Genomic DNA, 24,336 nt, shown 5'->3' with positions numbered 1-24,336 from the left:
AGCAAGATGTGGTCTCACAGGTGGATTAGTTCCTGCAAGATTGTTCAGTTATATTTGAATGCTTAATTGCTACAGAATAAAACATCAGAGAAAATTAGTTTATTAAGAACAAAGTACACTAGTCAAATACCTAATTTCGTTTTTATTGTAGATAAATATAAAAGCCATCAACATTTAAAATCAAGAATATCATTCTTGTAGTCCTTTAAAAAGTTCTATCTGGTTAATATTAGGAATGATGTTGCCGAGTCACATCCTGCTACCAGGTATGGCATAAACCCTTCCATGTTTTGTTTCGTTGCAGTGTAATATGAAAATCTTTGTGCTCACATGTGTTAGAGCAAAAGGAAGAACACACACTGTTCCTTCCTGCGAGACTGTGCGCTCTCTTGAATCAGGCTGTCCCAGAAATCATTAATCACGGCGACTCGGGCAGCTCACCACCTGGCTTTTTAGAAATCACCACTTGGATGTTTCCCAGTTCTTGGCTTGTGGGGTTCCTAGCATGTGAATCATAAAACTCTGCTTTTTTGTTTAAAATGTCCCTTGTTCACCGTAGATTCAGGTGGAATGAGTTTTTATAGTGTTAAGTGTTCAATATACCACCTAGAGAATAAAATCATGAATGTATGTGGAAATCCTAGGATGACTTCTGTAGACAACACCCTGGAAATAGAAGGTGTCCATCCGTGCTTTGGCTAGTTTTAAGTGCAGGCACGTGTGTGCGCGCCGCTCATCATTTCCCAGCAGGCTTAGGTTGACGACACCACTTCTGAGAGGTGATGGCACGTAATTATGGGAACAACTATCCAAATGCATTTAACATTTTTCCTACATGTATATTTTTTGGAATGTATGTGGAAGAGAAAATAGCTTTGATACAAACCTTCCATAGAGTATGGTCGGGAGATGCCAGCCCCAAGACAAAGACTGGTTTGCTCCGCATGGAGCTCGGGGTCCATGGCTGTCCGTCCGGCTTTGGCCCTCCCTCAGGCCTCATCTCCTGCCACCCCCTCCTGTAGCCACATGGTGGCTCTAGTTGGTCTCTGAGCACACCTCAGGTGCCTGGACAGCTGTGTCTCCCTCTTGGCTAAACCTAGCAGATTTGCTCGCCTCTGGGCTGGGGTAGAGGGAGACGCGTGTGTGCGGAGGTGGAGAGGAGGCTGCTGCGCAGGGTTGAGAGGTGCCATTTGAACACGGGATGGCGTTGCAGTATTGCTAGGGAGTTTTGTTTAGTTTTCTCCCTTGTCCTTGGCCAAGACGACCCCTTCCGTCATCCCCCCATAATCTGTTTACCTATCCTGCATCCTCAGAGACACCTACCCCACTCCCACCCCCACCCCCAGCCCATGTACAGGTTTGCCTTCCGTCTGGCTTGGCTTCTCTGCAGCTCTGCCTTCGCCCTCTGCCTGTCCACACCCTCACCCATGGACCCACCCACGCCTTTCAGAGATGGGACCCTTTTCCAAAGCACATGGGAATGGATCCAGTGGCCCCTTTGGGGCAGCCCTCAGCCTGTGAACCAGCCCCAGAACATAGTCAGGCCCACGTCTAAGGAGGACCAGCAGGAGAGGAGTGTTGAAAGCTCCTTACAAACTGTCAGGCACTCCAGGGAGTGAGGTGGTGGCGTTAATAAAGCCCCTCAGCATTCTTCAGGGACACTCGCCTCATTCCAGTCCCTGCTGTAAATGTGACCTGAAAAGGGAATCCCTAATCGGCAAACCAGAAGGATTTGTGGCAGGTGTTTCGTATGTGGGATCTCTGATTTATCAGGGCTGTTCACTGGGCAGCAGGTGGGAATAATAGGCTGGGGCAGCTGCGCCCCACTTGACGGGGCTCCCCCAGGCAGGACGACAGACTTCTGGCCAGGGTCCGGCAGGTGCAGGCCCCCCCAGGGAGTTGCCCATCATAACAGGATTTGTGGAATAAGTTCTTATGTCCCCACTAATGGGCATTACTGCGTGTGTCACATATGTAATTTCTTGGGCTTCTATTTCTGGGCTGTGCTCTCTTCCATTATTCTGTCTGCTTATTTGCTGAGACCTTCCTGTCTTGTTTGCTGTAACTTCACAGTAACACATTTCGGTGTCTGAGATGGCTAAACCTTCTCATTGCTCTTCATTTTCAGAATTTTCTTGGCTCTCCTCACATACCGAATTTTCTGCATGAATAACCCCATCTAGTTCTAAAAATAATCCTACTGATGTTTTTATTGTATCAAATCTATATATTCAGGGATAATTGACATCTTTATATTGACTTTCCCATTTAAGAATAGGCTATGTCTTATTTAAAGTTTTCTTTTATGTGCCTTAGAAGTTTTTACTTTTATTTTGTTTTATTTTTGAGACAGGGTCTCACTGTGTTGCCCAGGCTGGGGTGCAGTGGCTATTCACAGGCGTGATCATGGCACACTGTAGCCTTGAACTCCTGGGCTAAAGGATCCTCCTGCCTCAGCCTCCCGAGTAGCTGGGACTACAGGTGCGTAGCACCATGCCCAGCTTATTTTTATTTTTTAAATATAGATCTTGCATGCTGCTTAAATAGACGCTAGGAAATTGTATCCTTTTGGTTGCTACCGTAAGGATTTTTAAAAATCCATTATATTTTCCCTTTGGTTGTTTGTGTATATAGGAAGGCTGTTGATTTTGTTTCTTGTTAATAATTTTATACCTCGCCACCTTACTGAATTTTAATTACTCATTTTCACTTTTTCAGCTGATTTTCTTGGGTGTTCTGGATGTGCGACCGTGTTATCCGCGAATAACGATGACCTTACTGTGTGGAATTTGTATGCAAGCAGAACTCCAATATGCTCTTGAGTTAGATTCTTTGCATGGGAAGATGTGCAAGAAGAAACTTCTGTCCACATCTTCTTTTTTCCGAGTTTCCTGTCCTGGCTCTGGGGATTTGGCCCTGCTGGCTGGCATAGCCTGTTGACCATCTAGGCCAGGGGCCAGGTGAGCCCTCGATTCTGGTCCCTTGTGGTGGGGGCCTAGTCACGGCCTGTGTCCTGAGAGCACAAATTAGACCTCACAAGATGCAGTGGCAGGACTCGAAGGACTAATAGGAGTTCTTCTGGCCTGCCAAGGGGAGGACATTTTGGGCCCAGCAATGGGCATGTGTGTTGGCACGGACACTTGAAAGTACAGATGACTCAGAAATGCTAGCAGGAAAGCAGCAGCAGTCTGGTGAGGGGGCAGAGCTGCGTGTCAGAGGCCTGTGGATTGTTCCAGAGCACCTGGAGCTGGCCCTGTGGGGGACAGAACTAGGGAAGCCTTTGAAGCTGGTGGGCAGTGCCTGACCCTTCTGGGCTGGAGGAAGACCTTTCTCTTGGTGACGAGCCGATGGTATTTAGAGGGGTTCAAGACTCGAGACAGATAAACTAATTAGGACACCTTATGAGTCTTTGAAATGCTGTAACATAATGTCTGAATGGTTTGTTTTAATTCACATAGAAGCAGGAAAAATAAGAATCATGAGGTTTTACAGGTTTATGTCAGAAAAAACCTGGAGCTGAGCATTGCAAGTGAAAAAAATTGTAAGTTACAACATAATTTCTCTCTCTCTCTCTCCCTTTTTTTCTGCAAATAGTCTTCATGCCAGTTCTTTGCAGAATCGTTTCACATGGAGCCAGAATTGTTCAAAGCAGGAGTGGCCTCTCTGCTGAGTGTTTTTCATATTCCAAACATACATATGTTGCATAGAGTGTCTAGTTATTTTTGGAGACAATTACTGTCAGGTTCCAAAATGTGTTCAATGAACAGCAATTGGTGTTTATTCAGCTCTAAAGAGACTATGCAAGGAACAGTAGGTTATATTGTCTGCCTAAAGAAGTGTTTTGCCATCCGGAAACATCTGCTTTCTATTTAAAGCACCGAAGAAGGAATGGGAGTATATTTGAAATTTACTCCCTGAGCATTGAACACTAAAGAAAGGAGAATAAAATTGGATATGAAGGTGGTGTCTGTTCTCCGATACACACTTTCTTCAGCTTTTCCCTGCTGGGAAGGGAATGCGTGTTGGAAAGTTCTGATTCTCTGGAATCTTTCCGTTTATACTGATTTGCACACTTAGCTGGAACTAGGACACAGAAGTCAGTTCCTCTCTTTTACTTTCTCAGGTGAGGCAACATACTCTTGCAAAGTCAGGGTCTGCTTTTCTGAATTTTGTGGTGAGGTTCGTAAAGTCCTCTGATTTTGCTCATAAAGATATCAAGGTTTCTTGTCCACGTTGCCTGAAATCATCCTGTGCCCCTCAGTTTTCCGTGTGGATAGTGCTGCCCATGCTCAGCTCTGTTGGGAGGATCAAGTGAGAATATATGCAGTCCGCTTGGCGAGTTGTAAGCTGTCTGCGAAGGACGAGGTGTTATCTCTGTGTGATAAACTGCCACAAACTCAGCAGCTTAAAACACATTTCTGATTGTCAGGAGTCGGGGATGGCTCGGCTGGGCCCTCTGCTTCTGGATCTCTCACGAGGCTCTTATCAAGGTATTGGCTAGGACTGGAATCTCATCTGAGGGCTTGACTGCGGAAAGATCTGCTTCCAAGCCCGTGTGGTTGTTGGCAGAATTTCAATTCCTCCAGCAGTGTTGGACTAAGGGCCTCAGTTCTCTTTTTTGATACTTTTTTTTTTTTTAGAGACAGGGTCTCACTTTGTTGCCTGGGCATGAGAGCAGTGGCATGATCACAGCTCACTGCAACCTCAAAACTCTGGGCTCAAGTGATCCTCCTTCCTCAGCCTCCCAAGTAGCTGGGACTATAGGTGCACACCACAACGCCTGGCTGATTTTTCTGTTTTTAGTAGAGATGGGGTCTCGCTCTTGCTCAGGCTGGTCTTAAACTCCCTAGCTCAGGCAATCCTCCTGCCTTGGCCTCCCAGGGTGCTAGGATTAGAGGTGTGAGCCACTGCACCTGGCAAGGCTTCCGTTCTTGTCTGGCTGGGGGCTAGAGTCCTTCCTCAGTTCCTTGCAATGTGGATCTCCCCAGCGTGGCAACCTGTTTCACCAAAGCAGCAAGAGAATCTCCTAGGAGTCAGAATTCACAGTCCTATGGAACTTAATCACACAAATGACATCCTGTCACCTTTGCCATATTCTGTTGGTTAAGAGCAAGTCACAGGTCCCACCCACGCTCAAGGGGAGGGGATTACCTAAGGGCGTGAACACTAGAAGGTGGAGGTTATTGGGAACCACATCCAAAGCTGTCATTTTAGGAAGAGATTATAACATAATGGTTAAGAGGGAAGGTTGCCATGTCACTTAGAAAGGACTTCAAATCTCAGATCTGTCACATACTGTGTGACCCAAGGCAGGTTGCTTGGCCTCTCTGAGCCTGTTTCCCACCTATATGGCACCTTCCCCAAAGGATAGTTGTGATCTTAAATGAGAGATCAAGCCTAGCAGAATGGTAAGCACTCAGTAAATGTCAATTACAAGCTTTTCATTCTTGCTGCCCCCCGTTTTTAATATGCCTTTTCTTGAAATACCATAGAGTTTTTGAATTTTAGAAGAACAGCAAATGGAACTCCCCAGTGCCCTCAGACTTAGTTATTCACGTGGGAATCCCAGTCCTGTGGGTAGTTAGTTCCCTGGGCACAGAGCTGCTGCCAGCCTGGCTGTGCACATCCTCCCGGGTTTCCCAGGGCCTCAGGACTAAGGAACACAGGTCTTTGGCCTCAGGAGGTGACCACCCTCAGGACCGGGCTGGCAGGACTCCCTGCGGTGCCCCTCCCAGGCCTCTGCGCGCACCCCCACGCTGGAGCAGCCACTTCCCTGTGGATGGCTTGACCATGGTGACCGAGAATGTGCCAGCTGAGCCACTGTGCTCTCCCAGCATCCTTGCGGTTCTGGTTGGGGTCCCGAGGGCACCCCGTGATGACTCGTCCATCTGCAGAGCTAAGGAGGCAGGTTTGGAGATGGAGCCCTTGCTGCGTGCGTGCCTTGGCCTGCATCCTGCACAGCGGACGGCCGCTGCTTTGCTTGCGCCTGGTCAGGAAGCCCTGCCGTCTCCTCTTGCCTCCCTGTTCTCCCCTCTGTCTCCCCACTTTGTTTTCCTCACTCCTGTGGGCCTTGGGGATACAGAGTGCTTGCAGAAGGCCACTGCTGGGCCACCACCAGCTGCCCTAGTCTCTACCCTCCTCCCTGACCAGAGCACCTCTGCCTCCCTTCACACCCTCTCCCCATCCTTTGCATCCAGAAATCCTGTCCTTGGTCGCACTCTTGGCCCCCCAGAGCTGTGGGAGGACTTTCTGGAGTCACTCTGTGTCATTCACGGTCAGCTGTCTCATTCTGGAGGAGAAATGCTGGCTGTAGGGGCTGCTTCTGTTTCTTTTCTAGATCATCTGATGCTGTCTAACTCAAGTGTCGACCCAGCTTCTTCAAGGATAAAATTCATCTGGAGCCCACTGGGCCCCTTCACTGGAGAGCTAGGTTGAGGGGGCTGGGATGGGGCCCAGGAACTTGTGTTTTTAGTAGGCGCCCCAGCTAATTCCTGTCTCCAGGGGTGAGGGGACACTGGTCTAAGTGTGTGAAAACCCAGACCCAGTCCCTCTTTAGTGTGGGGAGTGACAGGGAAGGTCTGAAAGCCTGCACTGCTGCCCCCTGTCCCCCACCCTGCTCACTGCTCTGCCAGAGCCACCAGGCCGACATTTTAACATAATTGGATTCTTCAAAAAATTCTCTGTGGTTACTGCCCTTCCTCTTACATTTGCAAGAGAACACTGTGAGAGGACATGTTTTCCTTGACCGCGTTATGCGTGGATGATTAGCAAAGTGTGGTGCTGGGCTGACGGTGGCGCAGCTGCCTCGGGTGGACCCGGTCGCGGGGCTTGCGTTCGTGCGCACGCGCTCCCCACAGGCCGGGCCGCCCCTGACAGCAGACGCGGGAAATCACAGTGAGGACGTTCCTTTTGTTTCCGCAGCTGTCACCCAGCTGCTGGAAGGGCGTTGCTTTAGGATTGGGTGAACTTGGTTCCTGTTGAGGGAAGAGAAATGTCCTGGTAATCCATGTCCCCAGAGGTCTTGTCCTGCTCCGGGGGAGCTAGAAGGGAAGTTGCAGGGAGTGGGGATGCCAGTCTCTGTCCGTTTTTTTGGAACGCTGGCGTCCAAGTAGCAGGCCCTCGGAGAGACAGTCAGCGAGGTTTCTGCGTCTCCCTGAAACCGCAGCTGGTGGTCGATGCTGATTATCTGTGGTGTTTCTCAGCATCCCTTTGATTGGGCACAAATGGTAAATTGCTCTTCTCCTAAGGGCTTTCTTTCCCATAATGAGTCGTCTATAGTTGGGATGGACGCAAAGTCTGCGTCACCCAAAACCACTCCGTCCAGAGACCAGAACATTTAAAATTCACGTTTCCCTTTTGATTTTTGTATCCACTTGGGTGTCCTGTTCTTTTTTGTCATCTCTTTCGACATTGTAAGGATTTAAAAAATTAGTCTGTTACCTTTTTAATTTTGTATTTCTAATAAGTACTGAGTAATCTGTAGCATTTTATGAATAATGGGACTATTTTTTACATGCTGTTGGCTTTTTTTCCTAACACTTAAAGGATTTTTGAGCCAGTTTGTCTAAGGACCCTTTCTTTAAAAATATTTTTTGTAACGAGTCTGTGTTTCATTTTGTGTTACTTTGTGAAGGAAATACACTAAAATACGAAATGCAGTGAAATCATTACAATTTTCATTCATCTGTTTTATTTCTTAATGCGTATTGTCAAAATCTAATTAGTTCCCCACTCAACAGAAAGAAGCATAGGTAATGTGCTAATTCGGTCGATAATTACATAAAGATCTTACGGGCTTGTGGAGTGAAAAAGCAGCAATACAGAGGCAAGAGTAGCAAGCGATGGGTTTGGTGAATTCCACGTAAAACTCAAAAGGTTTACGAGTTGGAAACATAAAACTTAGAGGCTTGATGAAGTTGTTAAGTGGTTCTAGAAGTAGACTAAAGAGATATCTACAAGGATATAAAATAATTCCATCATTCATAAAATGCTGCAACTTTGGGAAGTACTTAATATTAAGCTGCAAATGTATTGCGAAATCCTAAAATGGTTGCAGAATCCCCACAAATAAATTTGTTACCAAATCCTAAAAATGCCAGCAGGGTATCAGAAAGAGAATAGGACACTTGCTTGACAGGATGCAGAAAACCTCAACAAGGAGATGTCGTTTAAGCCAAATGCTCATTAGGCCAGTGGCCCTGCAGCCTCAGGGTACTAGCAGCTCAATGGAGTGTAGGCTGCAGAAACTACTCACTGGTGTCTCTTTTTTTCCTCCTCTCTTCCCTTTTCTTATTTTAGTTGTCCTCATGCATATGTATCTTTCTCTATAAGCTATTTAAAATCTTTTGGGGCAGTAGGTGGCCTAGAAATCATAAATTATACATCAAGTCATGTTCTGCCAACTCTCACGCCCCCACCCTCCTGTTGCAGAGAACAGCCCATCTTCACCACCCGAGCGCACGTCTTCCAGATTGACCCCAGCACCAAGAAGAACTGGGTGCCTGCGAGCAAGCAGGCGGTCACCGTTTCCTACTTCTACGATGTCACAAGGAACAGCTACCGGATCATCAGTGTGGACGGAGCCAAGGTACCACCCCCGTGACTGATTTTAACATTTCCAGTTGTTTCGTTTTCATTCAAAGCGATATACCCCAAATCCTGCTTTCTTAACACAGAAGTTATTGTGATAATTGTATATCCTGTTCTTTTTTCATTTAAAATGGTGGCAAATGGAAAAAAAAGATTTCCCTGTTACTACACTGTCTTCATAACTAACATTTTAATGCCTGTGTCATAATTCCACCAAGAGCCTGTAATGCTCTTAATTTTCCCCCTGTGGTTGGATTTTAAGTGGCTTCTGGTTTTTCGCCATTATAGATAATACGCATCTTCATGTACTGAGTATCCTCAGTTGCTCATCACATACCTATTGCTTGCTTTTGAATGTTTCCTAGAAGGGATATTACAGGTGAAGATATTAACACTTCATGGCTCTCGATGCCAAGTTGCTTTCAAAAGGGTTCTTTGTTCCAGCATGTATGGGAATGCCAGTTGTTGCACCCTTGCCAGCATTAGGTATTATATCTAATCTAGTTTTGGTGTTATTGGGCACAGGAGTTGAATTTTATTAAACAGTTTTAGAGTATTTCCTGAGATATTTTTTCCTCCTCCTTTCATCATTCTGCCGTCTCCCTCAATGTTTGTGCCACGTTATCATGGTAGCAGAATGAAGAAGTGACGCCAGTGGAGGAATCCGCAAGTCTTTAAAAACAAAACAAACAAAAAAGACCTGATCTACAGCCTCTTTCCGTCTTTAATCCGTGTTCGTCCTGCTGGACGTTTTTTACGTGGATCATCTGCTGCCACCTGAAATTTAACGTGTCTGAAGTGGAATTCTCCTACATACCCTCCAAACCGCCTCTCCGTTCTTATTTCCCAATCATTTGGGCTAAAAACAAAAACAAAACACACAATCATTCTTTTCTAAGTTTGTGTAATGAACCTGCCTTTGAAGTATCTCCACTTGTACTCCCTGTTTTCTTTTAAGACCGTAACTCTTGTCCTGGCACGATCTTGCCTGGACTCTTGCAGTAGCCTCATCTCCCACCTGCAGTCTGGCCTGACTTCTGCCTGCAGGTCAGCCTCCTTAGGCAATGAGAGGTAGGGGAGTTGGGGGCTGGGCAAAGGACTCTCCCAGCACACCCCAGAGCAGAAGCCACAGGGAAGGCACAGGAGCCTGCTGGTGCCACCTGACACCTTCATGAGGACTGTTCAGCCGTGTTCTCTAAGCCCCTTCTTTTGTGCCGTCTGCACCATGGAGACCGCAGATAAAGGTGGCTTGGCCCCACCGTCCCCTTTCTCTTCCTTCCAGCTGCCACAGCCCTCCTTCCTCCTCAGGAAGACAGCCCATGGGGCCTCACTTTAGAGCTGGGTTTGAAGGAGAGGCAGCGACCTGGCAGACTTCACACTGCTGGGGAGCTTGGCAGGCTGGGGCTGGTACCCAGTGAGACAGACGCCAGTCCCAGCTGGTCAGGTGGGAGCAGGCTTCTCCCTGGCTGGTGGAGGAGCATTTTCTGACATCTGTCATGCAGGTAGCGTGTTCTCTCCTTCTATCAGATAGCAAACCAGTCTGGTGAACAGGTCTGCAGGGTCACAGAACTGGTCTTTCCACCTAAGCAAGTGGGGTGGGAGCACATCCTGGGGCTTGGTGAGCAGTTACGCATGACAGTGCGTGGCACGTAGTAGGTAAGCACCTCACGTTTGACGTGTGAACGTCTGAAAGGTGCCTTCGTTTTTTTTCCTTCTGGGAGACGTGATGCTGCAGTTGTAATTACTGCTTCTCTCCTCTGTGCTTCTGAGCTGGCACCGCCTGGACTCGTTCCAGGATGTGCTGATGGGGCGGTGAATCAGGCTGACCTGCTTTCTTTCATCTATAGGTTCTGTCAGTTCATCTGCCATCCTTGGATAGGTTTGCACTTTTGTCAGTTGAGTTATCCAAGGATATATTGGGCTTAAATATAGATAAAACGACTTTTCTTAGAGCAAGTGCTTTAGTCCTATTAGCTGGGCTTTTAGTAATCTGTCAAAGTGTCAGCCACTGTGTGGTATGGCTGTGCGGTTCCTGGAGGCTGTGGCAGTGTGGTGGAGTCTGAGCCAGATGAGGAAACCAGGTGGGTGTAGGAGGGTGGGCCAGACCCCTGACTGCAGAACACAGCTAATTCAGGCTCAGTGTGGGAGACCCATCAAGTTATAGAGTCATTTCAAAAGTGGGAATAAAAAACCTGGGCAGCGAGGCGCCACTGGAATTCCAACCAGAGGATCTTGGGCCACCCCTTCCATGGTGCCTCACTGCCTGGTGTTCCTAGAGCCCAGCCAGAGTTCCCAGTGTGCCACTGTGGCACCAGAGAACCATGACAGAGCCTCGTTCTGCCAAAGGAAGCAGAAGGCCCTGGGGAGGGGCAGGTAGGGACAGACCTTGGTGGTTTAATTACTATCACTGGCACTCGGAATGGGGACAGGGAACAAGTTTCCTGCCTGAGAGCTGGAATGCAGCACACTGGGTGGTGATCCCAATGCCACCTCAGCCCTGCTGGGCCTTCTCTCAACCTGGTGAGCAGCTGCTTGTAAAACCAGCACCTGGGCAGATCCTCTGCTTCCTGCTCCACGAATCAGGTGGGACGTGGGGAAAGGACCCCAGAATAGTAGCGGCTATGCCACTGCCTGGTCCCCTGAAGCTTGCCCCTCCCTGCCTGTTGCCGAGGTCCTGATCTCCCCATCCCCAGCCTGCACCCTGCCTGAATTCTCGGCCTTCCTTCCGTGGACTGGCATAGGGTGCAGCGTGCTGAGCCGACTGCTGGCCTCTGTGCTGATGCTGGCGCCTTCCTGTTATGGGCCCTTGTCCACTGCCCTGGCCACGCCTCGTCCCCCTGCGGTCCCTGTCCAGTCAGCTTGGCTCTGCTTCTGTCCTTGTTCCTGAGCATCTATTCTGGCTCCATGTGCACTGGTCACCTAAGCCTGGGGCCCTGCTCCCGCCCAGCTGCACATCCCAGGTCTCATGCGTGCTGTGGGCCCGCAGGTGACTGCAGAACACCGTCATGGGCTGCGTCCTCCTGCCTGGATGCACCTGGGCTGGGGAGCACGGGCACTTCCTGGCTTCCCCGTTGTTCCGCACCTTGCTTTAGGCCTTTGATCCCAAATGTCGATCCGAGCTGAGATGATAGGTGGTCAGGTGCTTTTAGCCTTTGTGGTTGTGTCTCAGCCTGTGGGCTGTTCCTCTGTGACCTCGGGCAGGTCTACGGCCAGGTGCTGCCTCTCTCTGTTGGCCTGGCCACATCACGTCTATGACCTTGAGCTTCGCTTGGCACTTTGGGGCCATCTGTCCCTCCCAGGGCAGGAGGCTGTTGCAGGGGAAGCCTGCTCTGCCCCCCCCCCCCCAGTGAAGGAGTACGCATGCTACAGTAGCACATGGCCGGAGTGGAAGGGCCTGGGAGGTGGTTTTACGCAAAGGCCACACCAGCCTCGGCTGCTGTGTGCAGCCTGGAGAGCACAGACTCCCTGAGAGGGGAAGAGCCGCAGCCGGCAGTGCCAGCAGCTGTCACTCCGCACCAGGCACAGCCAGCCCCTCCGCCCTGTCCAAGCATATGTCATGCCGCACTTGGAGAAGGATGCGTGGAAGGCCTCTCTTTCCCTGAGAGCAGTTGGTGCTGCTCATCGTAGAAAAGATCTGTACTCAGACCTGTTCCTCATTGTTCTTGAAACACCAGGCACCTCCTCCTCACTGTCAGTTCCAGCTGCCACCTAAAGACAGGAATGGTTGGGAACACTATGGTGTGTTGCCTCAGCGTTGCCCGAACCCTGGGAGATTATGCGGATCCATGTCTGGGGGCAGGGGGCTGCCAAGAGGCTGAGCTCTTTGAGGATGGGAACCACCTTGGTTCATCTTTGGGGTCCCAGCCCCAAGCCAGAATGGGCAACGCCGTGGGAATGGGTTGGGGTGAGGGCGCGCGGAGGTCAGGCCTGGCTGCATCCTCTCCAGACCTGCGCAGGTGTGTCACGTCCACAGAAAGACAGAAGCGGGGGCAGGGTCACCGCCAAGGGGGAACCAAGGACCAAGACCTTAGAATGGACCCGGCTTGGCCCTGCTCACGGACAGTGGACAGATGGGAGCCACATGAGGGCATCTCCCATCCTAGCTTCTCAGCACTGCTGTGAGCCACACGGCACACACCAACAGCCCGGTGATTTATGGTGACTTTTGGGGCAGAACGGCCAACTCCATTATAAGGAAACTCCGTTTCCAGAGCGTTTGTTAATTGAGCCATCGCAGCACTGGCTTTCACTGTGCTGTCGGCACTGTGTCCGGATGGAGTTAATCACTGCCATCCCCGCGAGGAGCTGCCCTGTGGGCGAGGCTTGCCTGGTGCAGGCGCTGCTCCCAGGAGCGCTGGATGACTCTGCTGCCCTTGGTTCTCCTATAAATAAGATCACAGAGATCTGTACTGGAGGAGACCTTAGCGGGCATCCACTCTACAGACATTCAGCCGCGCCTGCCCGGTTGCAGGTACCGCCGAAGCATGGCTCGGAGGATATCCGCGTCCAGGTGCCTGACTTGTTTGCTATTCTGGGAATGCAGAATTGCTTCCAAGAACACATTCGGGGTCTCCCCCTCGACCCATCATTAGAGTGTCCTCTTCTGAATAAATACAGAGCACCTCCTAGTAAGGGAGTGAGTGCACAGAGGTTCCCAGCACACAGTCGGTTTTCAGTGAATGTTGGTTTCTTTTCTTCCCTGTCTGTGGTTTTGAAAAAAGTGTCTATTAATAACTGCCTTGGAAGCAGACAACAAGTCCTTTAATTGCTGTGACTCGGTCCCAGCCTCTCGTGGAAAACTCCCAAGTTGTCCCGACTCCCATCTCCTGGCCTCGGGGAAGCCTTCCCGTGAGAGGAGTCCAGTGCGCCTGTCTCCCGCCCCGCCTTGCGAGCAGCTGCCTCTGAAGTCCGGAGCTGGGAGGTCACAGACAGGAGGAGCTTAGCCTTTTGCTTTCTCCAAGGAGCTCGCGATTATGTGTTCTGCGCATTTGATGAAAACCTGGTTCCAGTGACCTGCAGGAACTGGGTCTTCTACTAGGGCACCTTCTTTCTCTGTGAAAGTTTCCGAGCTGGCCCGTGAAAGGAGCAGGCGTATGCGGGAGCTGGGAGCCCACCTTAAAGCTTGTGCCCAGGGTGCTTCACAGAGCAGCCCCTTCTCCCACCTGGGCTTCAGTTTCTCCTCCCAGACTCACCCTCCTCCCTCCCTGGTGAGGCACAGTTCCCGTCCTGCTGAATCACGGCTGCGTCGAGTGCTCCACTGTGCGCTCTTCCTCCATGCTCTTGCTGCGGGCTCCCAGGCTTCATTCTTCCCCCATTCCCTCCTCTGTCTCTGTCCCGGCCGCCTCTGCCCTCCTTCACCTGCTCTTCCTTGGTTGCTGCCTAAAGTCAGCCCTCTGCCCCAGGCATCTTCTCCCTCTGTTCCCTCCCACTGGGTGACACCCTCCACTCCTGTGACCCCTTCACCCCTCACCCCTCAGTCCGCTTGAGCCCTACCCCTCCTCGGAGGCCAGAACCCGCAGGTCTAGCTGCTTCTTCTGTCCCTGACATGATACCTGCCCTTTTCACAAGCGTCTGCAAGCCCTGGAGGAGATGAGTCTTCTGACTGCTTTGTTACAGCTTTCTGTTCTTTATTTTTAACTGCTTATGTCTACTATTTAATGTCTAATAGTGAAGTGAACCCTCACGTGCCCACCACCCAGTCGAAGAAGTACGTCTCTTACTGTACCGCAGACGTGCGTTTATCGGCCTCTCCCTAACCGTCCGATCCTCCCATCCATGCCGCAGAGATCGCCACTCTATGGAAATTTGTGTTGAGCTTTCCTGTGCTTTTCTTTATAGCTTTGTCCCATGTGTATGTATGCCTAGACCAGAGATTGGCAAACTTTTTCTCTAAGGGCCAGAGAGTAATTAAAAAAAAATTGTATCAATACAGTCTCTGTGGCAGCTATTTGACTTTTTTTTTTTGGTGGCAAGAAACAGCTGTAGACCAGTAGGTAAATGAGTGGGCATGATTTTGTTCCAATAAAACTTTATTTACGAAAACAGGCTATAGGGGAGATTTGGCCTGAGGGCTATAGTTTACTGACCCCTGCCGTAAATCATATGTTATTCAGTTTTGCCTAATTTTGACCTTTATTTAAATAGAATCATACTGGAGACTCATTATGTGTTTTTATGACTTCCTTTTTGTTTTTTTCATAAATTTTCATCCATGTTGATTAATTTGCTTAGCCTTGGTTGATATTCCTGCTAGATTAATATTTCATTGTGTGAAAATACCACAGTTTATTTATCCATCCTGGCGGTGGTAGACACACACTTTTTGCAAACACTGCTACTGTGAACACGCGTGTACCTTTCTCCCTGTATCTGTGCAAAGGTTTCTTTCGGGTATATGCTGAGGATTGGAACTGCTGGCTGGTAAGAATGTGTATTTTCAACTTTACTAGAATGAGCCACATTGAGGGCTCCCATTGCCTCGCATCCTCAGCCACACCCTCGGTATCATCAGACATGCGGGGGCTGCCCAGGAAGTTTCCAGCCATTGTTAATATAACAAGGACGGCTACATGGCAGGATAGTTTCCGGACAGCACTTGTGTGTTGAATTTGATGAGCACGTGACGGTAACGCAGTTTCCCCATCACTAGTGACGTTGAGCTCACGTCTTAGTCCAGCAAACCAGCAAACCAGCCTGCCTTGTTCTCTGCAGTCTCACAAGAGAAGGGTCCACTCCAAGCTTCCCTTGGTCTCCAGGTCGGCACCAACCCCAGGACGTCCCTGCTGCCCACACAGCTGCCCTGTCACTTGCTGCACGCTCAGAGCAGACAAAGGTCTCTCCCCGTGTGCACGCTTCACTTTCTTTCACTGCTTCGATCGTGCCTGAGGGAGGATGGAAGTCAGAAATGAGTCGGAGCCTCAAAGAGAAACAGAGGCCTTAAGGTGGGTTCCAGGCACAAAAGCAGTCAGCCAGGAGCGGTATGGGCGCCTGAGAGGGACGTTCGTGAAGGCATGTATCCTTAGAAGCATCTGTCTGCCCAGCTTTTCAGGAGGACTTGGTCTTGGGGCGCCGAGTCAAGTATGGCGCGGATGGAGTTCCCACGTTAGTAGGGAGTGAAGGAGGAAGACTCAGGGGTGGACCGTTTTGACCACGTGGTTGCCCAGCTATCCCGCTTGCTGCTTTTGTGAAGATCAGTGTGCTAGGGTTCCTGGGAGGCAGCTGGCCGGTCGTCCCTTGGAGGTGTAGAGACGGGCCTGCCATGCGGCCTCAAGATTGTTCAAACCAGCTACCTCCGCACGTCAGGGCAAGGTAGCAGGACGTTGTAGAGGGACATGGTGACTTTCCATTCCCTTTCTTCTTCCCTTCTGGATCCAGGGAGTCCCAGCGCCTTTGGTAAGGAGCCAGCCAGGGCGCCCCAGAGCCTGCAGAGAGCCAGACTGAGGCGTTGCAAGAGCAGCATGGCGAAGGGGCCGGCTCTCATTTTCCTCCCTCGTGGCTGGTCTTGTGGGGTCGTGTGGGTTGTGTTTGGTACATGCCCAGGCACCTTGATGCTGGTAACAGAGTAGAGGTAGCCGTGCTGAACCAAAATCAAAGTGCCCCAGCAGAGCAGGCGTGTTGTAGGGAATGAGGACAACGCAACTCCCACTGCAAAATTCTGATGAGTTCCTGCAAGACCAGCATCATGTGTTCCAGGAGTGAACAGACCTCTGGTCTGCCCTGGGTCTGCCATGGGGAGTGCGCAGTGCAGCTGCGTGGGCAGGAGGAACGCCCTGGGAGCAGGGCCCGGGGGACAGGACCAGGGGACTAACAAAGACTTTGTTCTGGACAGGTCAACTCCTGGGAGACTAGAGAGAATGAGGTAGGTGAGTTTAAGGGGCATAAATTATCGGCTTCTGGTCTGACTCTCAGAATTTGCCCCTGCCACACATGATATAGAAGTGGGGAGGAAAGGATGGGCAGTTGTTAGAGGTCTGGAGTTACTGATTTGAGTGAGTACAGGCATACCTTGTTTTACTACACTTTGCAGATGTTAACATTTTTTACAAATTGAAGGTTTGTGGCAACCCTGCATCAAGCAAGTGGCATGTGCTCATGTGGTGTCTCTGCGTCACATTTTGGTAATTCTTAAAATATTCCAAACTTTTTCATTATTATCTGTTCTGGTGGTCTATGATGAGTGATCTTTGATGTTTCTACTGTAATTGTTTTGGGGTGCCACAGACTGGGCCTGTATAAGATGGCGAACTTCACTGAGAAATGTTGTATGTGTTCTGACTGCTCCATTGATCTACTGGCCATTCCTCATCTCTCTCCTCGGGCCTCCCTGAGACACAGCAATATTGAAATTAGGCCAGGTAATACCTCTACAATGGCTTGTAAGTGTTCAAGTGAAGAGAAGAGTAGCACACCTCCCACTTTTAATCATTTCTAGCTTTTAATTTAGCTTAGTGAGGAAGGCATGTCAAAATCCAAGAGAGGCCAAAAGCTCTACGCCTCTTGTGCCAAACAGTCAGCCAAATTGTGAATGCAAAGGAAAAGTTCTTGAAGGAAATTAAAAGTTGCTACTCCAGGGCCAGGTGCAATGGCTCACACCTGTAATCCTAGCACTCTGGGAGGCTGAGGTGGAAGGATTGCTTGAGGTCATGAGTTTGAGACCAGCCTGAGCAAGAGTGAGACCCCGTCTCTACTAAAAATAGAAAAATTAGCTGGACGTGGTGGCACCCACCTGTAGTCCCAGCTACTCGGGAGGCTGTCAAGCCCAGGAGTCTGAGGTTGCAGTGAGCTACGATGGTGCCACTGCACTCTACTCAGGGAGACAGAGTGTGATTCTGTCTCAAAAAAAAAAAAAAGAAAAGAAAAAATAAATAAAGAAGTGCTACTCCAGTGAACACAGAAACAATAAGTGAGACAGACTTATTGCCAATATGGAGAAAGTTTGAGTGGTCTGGATCTTCTGATCAAACCAGCCATGACATTCCCTTAAGCCAAAGCCTAATCCAGAGCAGATTCCTAACTCTCTTCAATTCTGTGAAGGCTGAGAGAGGTGAGGAAACAACAAAATAATAGTTGAAGCTGACAGAGGTTGGTTCATGAGGTTTGAGGAAAGAAGCCGTCTGCATAACATAAAGGTGCAGGGTGAAGCAGCAAGTGCTGATGGAGAAGCTGCAGCAAGTTATCCGGAAGATGTAGCTAAGATCATCGATGAAGGTGGCTACACTCAACAACAGGTGTTCAATGTGGATGAAACAGCTTTCTGTTGGAAGAAGATACCATCTAGGACTTTTGTAGCTAGAGAGAAGTCAAAACCTGGATTCAAAATGTCGAAGGAGAGGCTGATTCTCTTGTTAGGGGCTCATGCAGCTGGTGACTAAGTTGAGGCCAATGCTCATTTACCATTTGGAAAATCCTAGGCCCCTTAAGAATTATGCTAAGTCTACTCTGTCTGTGCTCTATAAAAGGAACAACAAAGCCCGCATGACAACACAGCTGTTTATAGCATGGTTTACTGAATATTTTAAGCCCACTGTTGAGACCTATCATTCAGAAAAAAAGATTCCTTTTATTACTGTCACTGACAATGCACCTGGTCACCCAAGAGCTCTGAGGGAGATGTACCAGGAGATGAGTGGTGTTTTCATACCTGCTAATGCAACATCCATTCTGCAGCCCGTGAATCAAGGAGTAATTTCAACTTTTAAGTCTCATGATTTAAGAAATAACATTTCATAAGACTATAGTTTCCACAGACAGCAATTCCTCTGATGGATCTGGGCAAAGGATGTTGAAAACCTTCTCAAAAGGATTTACTATTTTAGATGCCATTAAGAACATTTGTGATTCATGAGAAGTCAAAATATCAACATTAACAGGAGTTTGGAAGAAGTTGATTCCAGCTCTCATGGATGACTTCGAAGGGTTCAAGACTTCAGCAGAGGAAGTAACTACAGCTGTGGTGGAAACAGCAAGAGAGCTAGAATAGAAGTGGAGCCTGAAGATATGTCTGAATCGCTGCAATCTCATGACAGAACTTGAACAGATGAACAGTTGCTTTTTCAGGATGAGCAAAGAGAATGGTTTCTTGAGATGGAATCTACTCCTGGTGAAGATGCTATGAACGTTGTTGAAATGACAACAGCATTTAGAAAACTACATGAACGTAGTTGATAAAGCAGCAGCAGAGTTTGAGAGAGTTGACTCCAGTTTTGAAAGAATTTCTACTGTGGATAAAATGCTGTCAAATAGCATCACATGCTGCAGAGAAATCTTTCATGAAAGGAAGAGTCAATCAGGGTGGCCAACTTCATTGTTGCCTTATTTTAAGAAATTGCCCCAGCTACCCCAGCCTTCAGCAGCCACCAGCCTGATCAGGCAACAACTGTCAGCTTCAGGCAAGGCCTCCACCAGCAAAATGATGATGACTTGCTGCAGATGAAGGCTCATAGATGATCCTTATTTTTTAGGAATAAAGTATTTTTTAATTAAGTTATATATATATATCTTTTTAGACAATGCTATTGCACACTTAATAGACTACAGTATAGCATAAACATATGCACTGGGAAACGAAATGGTGCAGTATTCAGTTTGTTGTGGTACTCTGGAACTGACCCTGAAATATCTCAGGTCTCCCTGTTCTGGGGATGTTGGAGGACTTGGGGAGTAGCTGCAGCTTGAAGTCGCACCAGTAGGCTGGGCTGGCACGTCTGAGCACAGTTTTGCTTAACTGCTATAAACAGCAACCTAATGAGAGGCTGCATGCTTGCCCTACACGTTTTAGAAAAGCGTCACTTGAGGCTCATAGTAAATTACATCCCTACGAACTTCTACAGAGTCAACACTTCTGCTTCTTAGTAAGGTACATAGATTCCAGCAGGCCAGTGTTCCCTCTGACAACTACTAGAAAAAAACAGATAAATACAATTTAAAGGCATCATAGTGCCACAGAAATGACAAAGACTAGAGGGACTAAAATTCCAGAGAGGTGAGGACCTCTCGGAGATGACAGTTGGCCGCTCTTCTCTCTCTCGGGAGCATTTGCCGATTCCAGGTGCAGGCTGCAGGGTGGGGCTCGGCCCCAGAGGAGGGATGCTGCCGGGGGAAAGGGAGACCAGCAAAGAATTAGCAGTGGTGCAGGGCTAGGGTGACAAAACTGGACACTTGAGGAGCTGCAAAGCCACGGCTGGCCTTCCCCACGAGACATTTGCCGAATTCCAGGTCTGTGCCAGAGTGTGAAGAGTGGGGCTGCATGTTTCTGAGAGGCAGAGTGCAATTTTCCTCAAGCTTACAGTGCATAGAAAGAAAGGACCTGCCAAGGAATTAAAAAAAAAATTCAGACACGAAAGCCCCAGGGAGTGGGGAATTGACCCTGAAGACCCGAGCACTTCCTGTTTCTAGGAGCAGCGAGAGGCCGCTCCCTGGGAAGGGCTAATGCTGGCAGAGAGAGAAACCAGCAGAGACTTTGGTATCTACGTGTAGCTTGAGTGACAAAATGGGAGACTTAAGTGGATCCCAACACGTGGCCAGTTTCGTCTTCGAGACTTGCCAGATTTTGCAGATGCGTGCCTTTGGAAGGCTACAGAGCTAAGCTGGAAATCCCTCAAAGACGGTCTTGCAAGGCAGAGGAAATAAAGACCTACCAGGCTCTCAACTGAAATTTCTAAAGATCCTGCCCTAAACGCGGGTGAACCAGAGGTAGACTGGTCTTACCAGAATGAAACCTAGCCCTCAGCCAGCTCTGTCCCCGAATGAAGTCGCGATTCCCCGCCTACCCGACTTGCCCAGCAAGGGAAAGGGAAAACGTCCTCTGGGAGATGCTAACATGTGGAGCCTTAACAATCCTTCCGTACCCATTTTCTACACACCGTAAAGAAATTACTTGGGAAATAAAACTCATTGGAAATTACGGGGGGGAGGAGGGGATGAGTAAATTCACACCTAACAGGTACGATGCACACTATCTGGGGGATGGGCACACTTACAACTTTGACTCAAGTGTACAAAAACAATTTATGTAACCAAAACATTTGCACCCCCATAATACTTTGAAATAAATTAAAAATTTCTACACATGCAGAAAGCAAGACCGTATGCCTAGAGTCAAGAGGGGAAAAAACCTAGATAATGGAAATAGATCCAAAGATGATCCAGATGTTAGAGTTAGCATCAAGGATTTTAAAATAACCATGATTAATGTATTTAAGGAAATAGAGGGGAACATGGACAAAACAGATGAAAGAGATATATCCAGAGATTTAGAATTTTTTTTTTTTGAAAAAGAATCAGATGGACATTGTAGAATCAAAAAATACGATGTCTGAAATTAAGATCTCAGTGGATAGGTTTAACAGTAGATCAGATACAGAAATAGGCAGGATTAGTGAACTGGAAGGCAGGTCAATAGAAAATATCCAAATTGAAGCTGAGAGAAGCAAAAATAGGGGGGGAAATAATTGAGCATAAAAACATCGAATATTCAAAAGGTCTCGCGTGGTATAATTGGAGTCCCAGGAGAGGCAAGGAGAGAGGGTGAAGCAGAAACAACATTCATGGAGAGAATGGTTAAGAATTTTCTGAAAACTGGAGATGAGTCCACAGATCTGAGAAGCTGAATGAACCTCCAACTGTGATAAATAGGTTTAGCTCTTGAAATCAGTTAATCATTGCTTCCTGAGTAATATATACATTATAATCTTTTTAACTATTTATTATTTTTGTGATCTGAACAAGTCACTTGACCTTCTTGAGCCTCAGTTTCCCTATCTATAAAAATGGGGATTCGATAAAAGACTGTATGAAAAAGTGCCTTGGGAGCTATTAAGTTTGAAAGAAATGCCAGGGCACATCACCGCGATTGTTCCAGTTTCACTGACTCTCGGACGACCTGTTGGGTCAGTCTCTATCCACTGCCTTTCAAGGGGATTTGGGAAATGGGGCTGGCCGACCCAGGGCACAGGTCTGCAGGGGGGCAGCAGCAAGATTTAAAATGATCCAGTTTCTGGATGGGTGTGGTCATTGCTTTGCCCTCCCAGGATCCTAGTAATTGAGAGATGACCAGGGATGGCTTTCTGGGATCATGGGATCCAGCCCCCAGCCACAAGCCTTTCCCAGGTCTGCCTTGGTTCCCCCTTAGCAGCCCTGCCCGGAGCTCTGAGGTCCTGGAAGCATTCCCCTCTTCTCTCCTGTGGGGTAGAGCTGTGTTTTCCACACCACACTCTCCTGCCTCCGTTTCTTGATAGTGTCCAGTGATAGCAGGTGATCTCTTTACTGTGTTGATTCAGTTTTCCGGCTGGAAATTATTTTATAAATTGTCCTAACTCACATGGGCATTGATGTTACAGAAAAGCTATCACAGAGAAAGGAAAAGCCTCCCGGACTGCGGTGGATGTATGTCAGCACTTTGTGGGTGCAGGAGAGGAGAGGTGCTAAGACTGTGGTCTTCATCATGTTTGGCATGAGAACCCGCATGATACAGAAGTTCCCGGTGCACGTTTTGGAGTCAGACTAGTGGGTTTTATCTATAGGCTCCGCTACTTTCCAGCTTTGCTATAACACCTTGAGCAAGTTACTCTTACCTTTCCTGAACCGCAGTTTCTTCCCTGAAATGAAGGGAATAGTCATATCTCCTAGGCTTATTGTGAGGTTTAAGTGAGCTAATATAGGTAAGGCACCCAAGTGTTCAGTAAATAGTAGTTGCTGCTATTAATACTCTAAAAATTATTTTACCAACTAAACTGAGGTTTATTCTTGAACTAATGCCTCATTAGCAAATTCAGTAGACCGATAGATATATTAATGACATCTCTGTTATTAGTGACAGCTATAACTTACTGTCTAGATCTCGTTATTAAACTAAGGGTCTGTATCCGGAAGATCTGTCTTTAGCAAAAAGTTGCCTGAAGTTTCTACCAAGGAAAGCAAGGCCTATGCCATTCTAAGACAATTCCTCTTCCCTGTTCTATCAGTTAAAAGGAAAGTGTTCTGAGCTGTTGAGAATAAACATAGTTTTAATACGTAATATTGCTGGTAGATTCATCCTTTAGAATATTTGCTGAGATTATTGCTGTTTCCTGCTCAGATTACCTGATGAAGAAGCAACCTGTGATTTTTGCCACCCCTGCCCTTAAGTAAACATCCAAGAATGCTTTATTTCCAAGGGTATTTTTCCTGAGTGTTTCTTGGAGTCATAGGGCTTCCAGTGCTTTCTGCCCACGTAAGCCTTGGGTTGATATTCTGTGACTCATATCAATTGTTCCAACGATGATTTACTTGTCTCTGCCTTCTTCCTGACTACCTGCAACTTGAAGACCAGGAATATTGACTCATTCCATCTTTGTATCTTTGGTTAACAGAATGTCTGGCATATAGTAAATGCTCAACAAATGTTCGTTGAATGAATAAATGTTCCATGAGGCGGATATCATCCGTTTACCCCTCCAGATCCATTCTCTACCCTTCTTCACCCTGTTCTGGTCCCTGAGAGGCTGACCTGCAGATGACATTGGTGGGCTCCCAGGTGCTCTGGCTTCTGGTTGGGTTTGGCCAACTGCAAATGGAGATCAGACGGGGAGAGGAGAGGGATTTGATCTCCTGGCTCCCCCTCCTGCGAGGTCGCCCCGTGCTGGCTATGTGCATCTCTTTTCAAGGCAGCTGCTCTATATGCTCCCACCCCCAGGCTCTATAGCCTCTCCATCCCTCATCCTTTTGGGCCAAGGAGTGGTGACAGGTAGCACCAGGTTCCTGCACCACCCCTTATAGTTTCCTTGTGCCCTGCTCACACGTGTGTAATTAGTCTCTATGTCAGTTAACCCTCTACAAATTACCCTAACTGGCGTGTACCTGCTCCATACTGCTGGGAAGCAGCAGGCCCCAGTTGCTTATGAAGATTTTAAATGGTTTGAGCCGGGTACTGGGGCTCTAGGTTATTAAAAAAACAACATAGTGCAGTTCTTGCACGAATGGGGGACATGGCAGCTTTGGGGAGATAAATAGCCATTCTAGAAACTATTCTCTGGGAGAGACTTTCTCCCACAGATAGTGTGTAAGACCCTATTTTAACCGACTGTCTAAGTCCCTGAAATTGCCCCTGTGTGGCTGTGTCTCTGACTCGGCGTGGGACGTGCCGGAAGAACGCTCAGGACGGGACACTGCGGGGCAGAGGACGTGTGCCGTAAGCGCCGAGCTTTGACAACAGAAGACTTTTTAAGCAGTGACTTTGGTGTCTAATTCAATGTTTACATTTCCGCATTTTGGGCTGTTTTCCTGCAGGTGATCATAAACAGCACAATCACACCGAATATGACTTTCACCAAGACGTCGCAGAAGTTCGGGCAGTGGGCCGACAGCAGAGCCAACACGGTGTTTGGTTTGGGGTTTTCCTCTGAGCAGCAGCTGACAAAGGTAACGTCCTTCCCACGGCGCAGTCAGTGCCACGTCGGACGCTGTTCTCATTCAGTGGTTGCCCCTGAGGGAGGGTGCTCTTGGTGAGCAGGAGTCCTTCCTGGTCTTCGATCTCACCCCTCCTGGCACCGCAGGGCTGCCAGAGCACGTGCCCTTTTCAGAATCCCAGACTCTTGGGGAGTTGACAGTCGCCAGGGCAGACTCGGCTGCTTGGGTTCCCGGTGTATACTGAGGACGACTTTCAAAGAAGAGAAGTTAGGGCGAGTCAGGCAGGAGGCCATCTCAACAGGGGCCTGCTAAGTTTCCTTGAAGACTGAGGGAAGGGAAATTCACATCTAACAGATGCTGCTT

The 24,336-nt window shown here is 48.4% G+C and overlaps 1 protein-coding gene across 1 annotated transcript in view; it reads left to right on the top strand.

Moving 5' to 3' along the window:
• The window catches only part of HOMER2 (homer scaffolding protein 2), a 67,004-nt gene that overhangs the window by 23,034 nt on the left and 19,634 nt on the right, over positions 1–24,336 (top strand). Inside the window, exons 2-3 of the mRNA XM_012656522.1 lie at positions 8,431–8,587; positions 23,854–23,985. Coding sequence (XP_012511976.1) covers positions 8,431–8,587; positions 23,854–23,985 — 289 coding nt within the window. The remainder of the gene's footprint in view (positions 1–8,430; positions 8,588–23,853; positions 23,986–24,336) is intronic.

This window comes from Propithecus coquereli, unplaced genomic scaffold (assembly GCF_000956105.1).
Source record: "Propithecus coquereli isolate 6110/MARCELLA unplaced genomic scaffold, Pcoq_1.0 Scaffold507, whole genome shotgun sequence".
In the NCBI taxonomy this organism is placed as follows: domain Eukaryota; kingdom Metazoa; phylum Chordata; class Mammalia; order Primates; family Indriidae; genus Propithecus; species Propithecus coquereli.
This window is presented reverse-complemented; position numbering and strand designations above follow the sequence as displayed.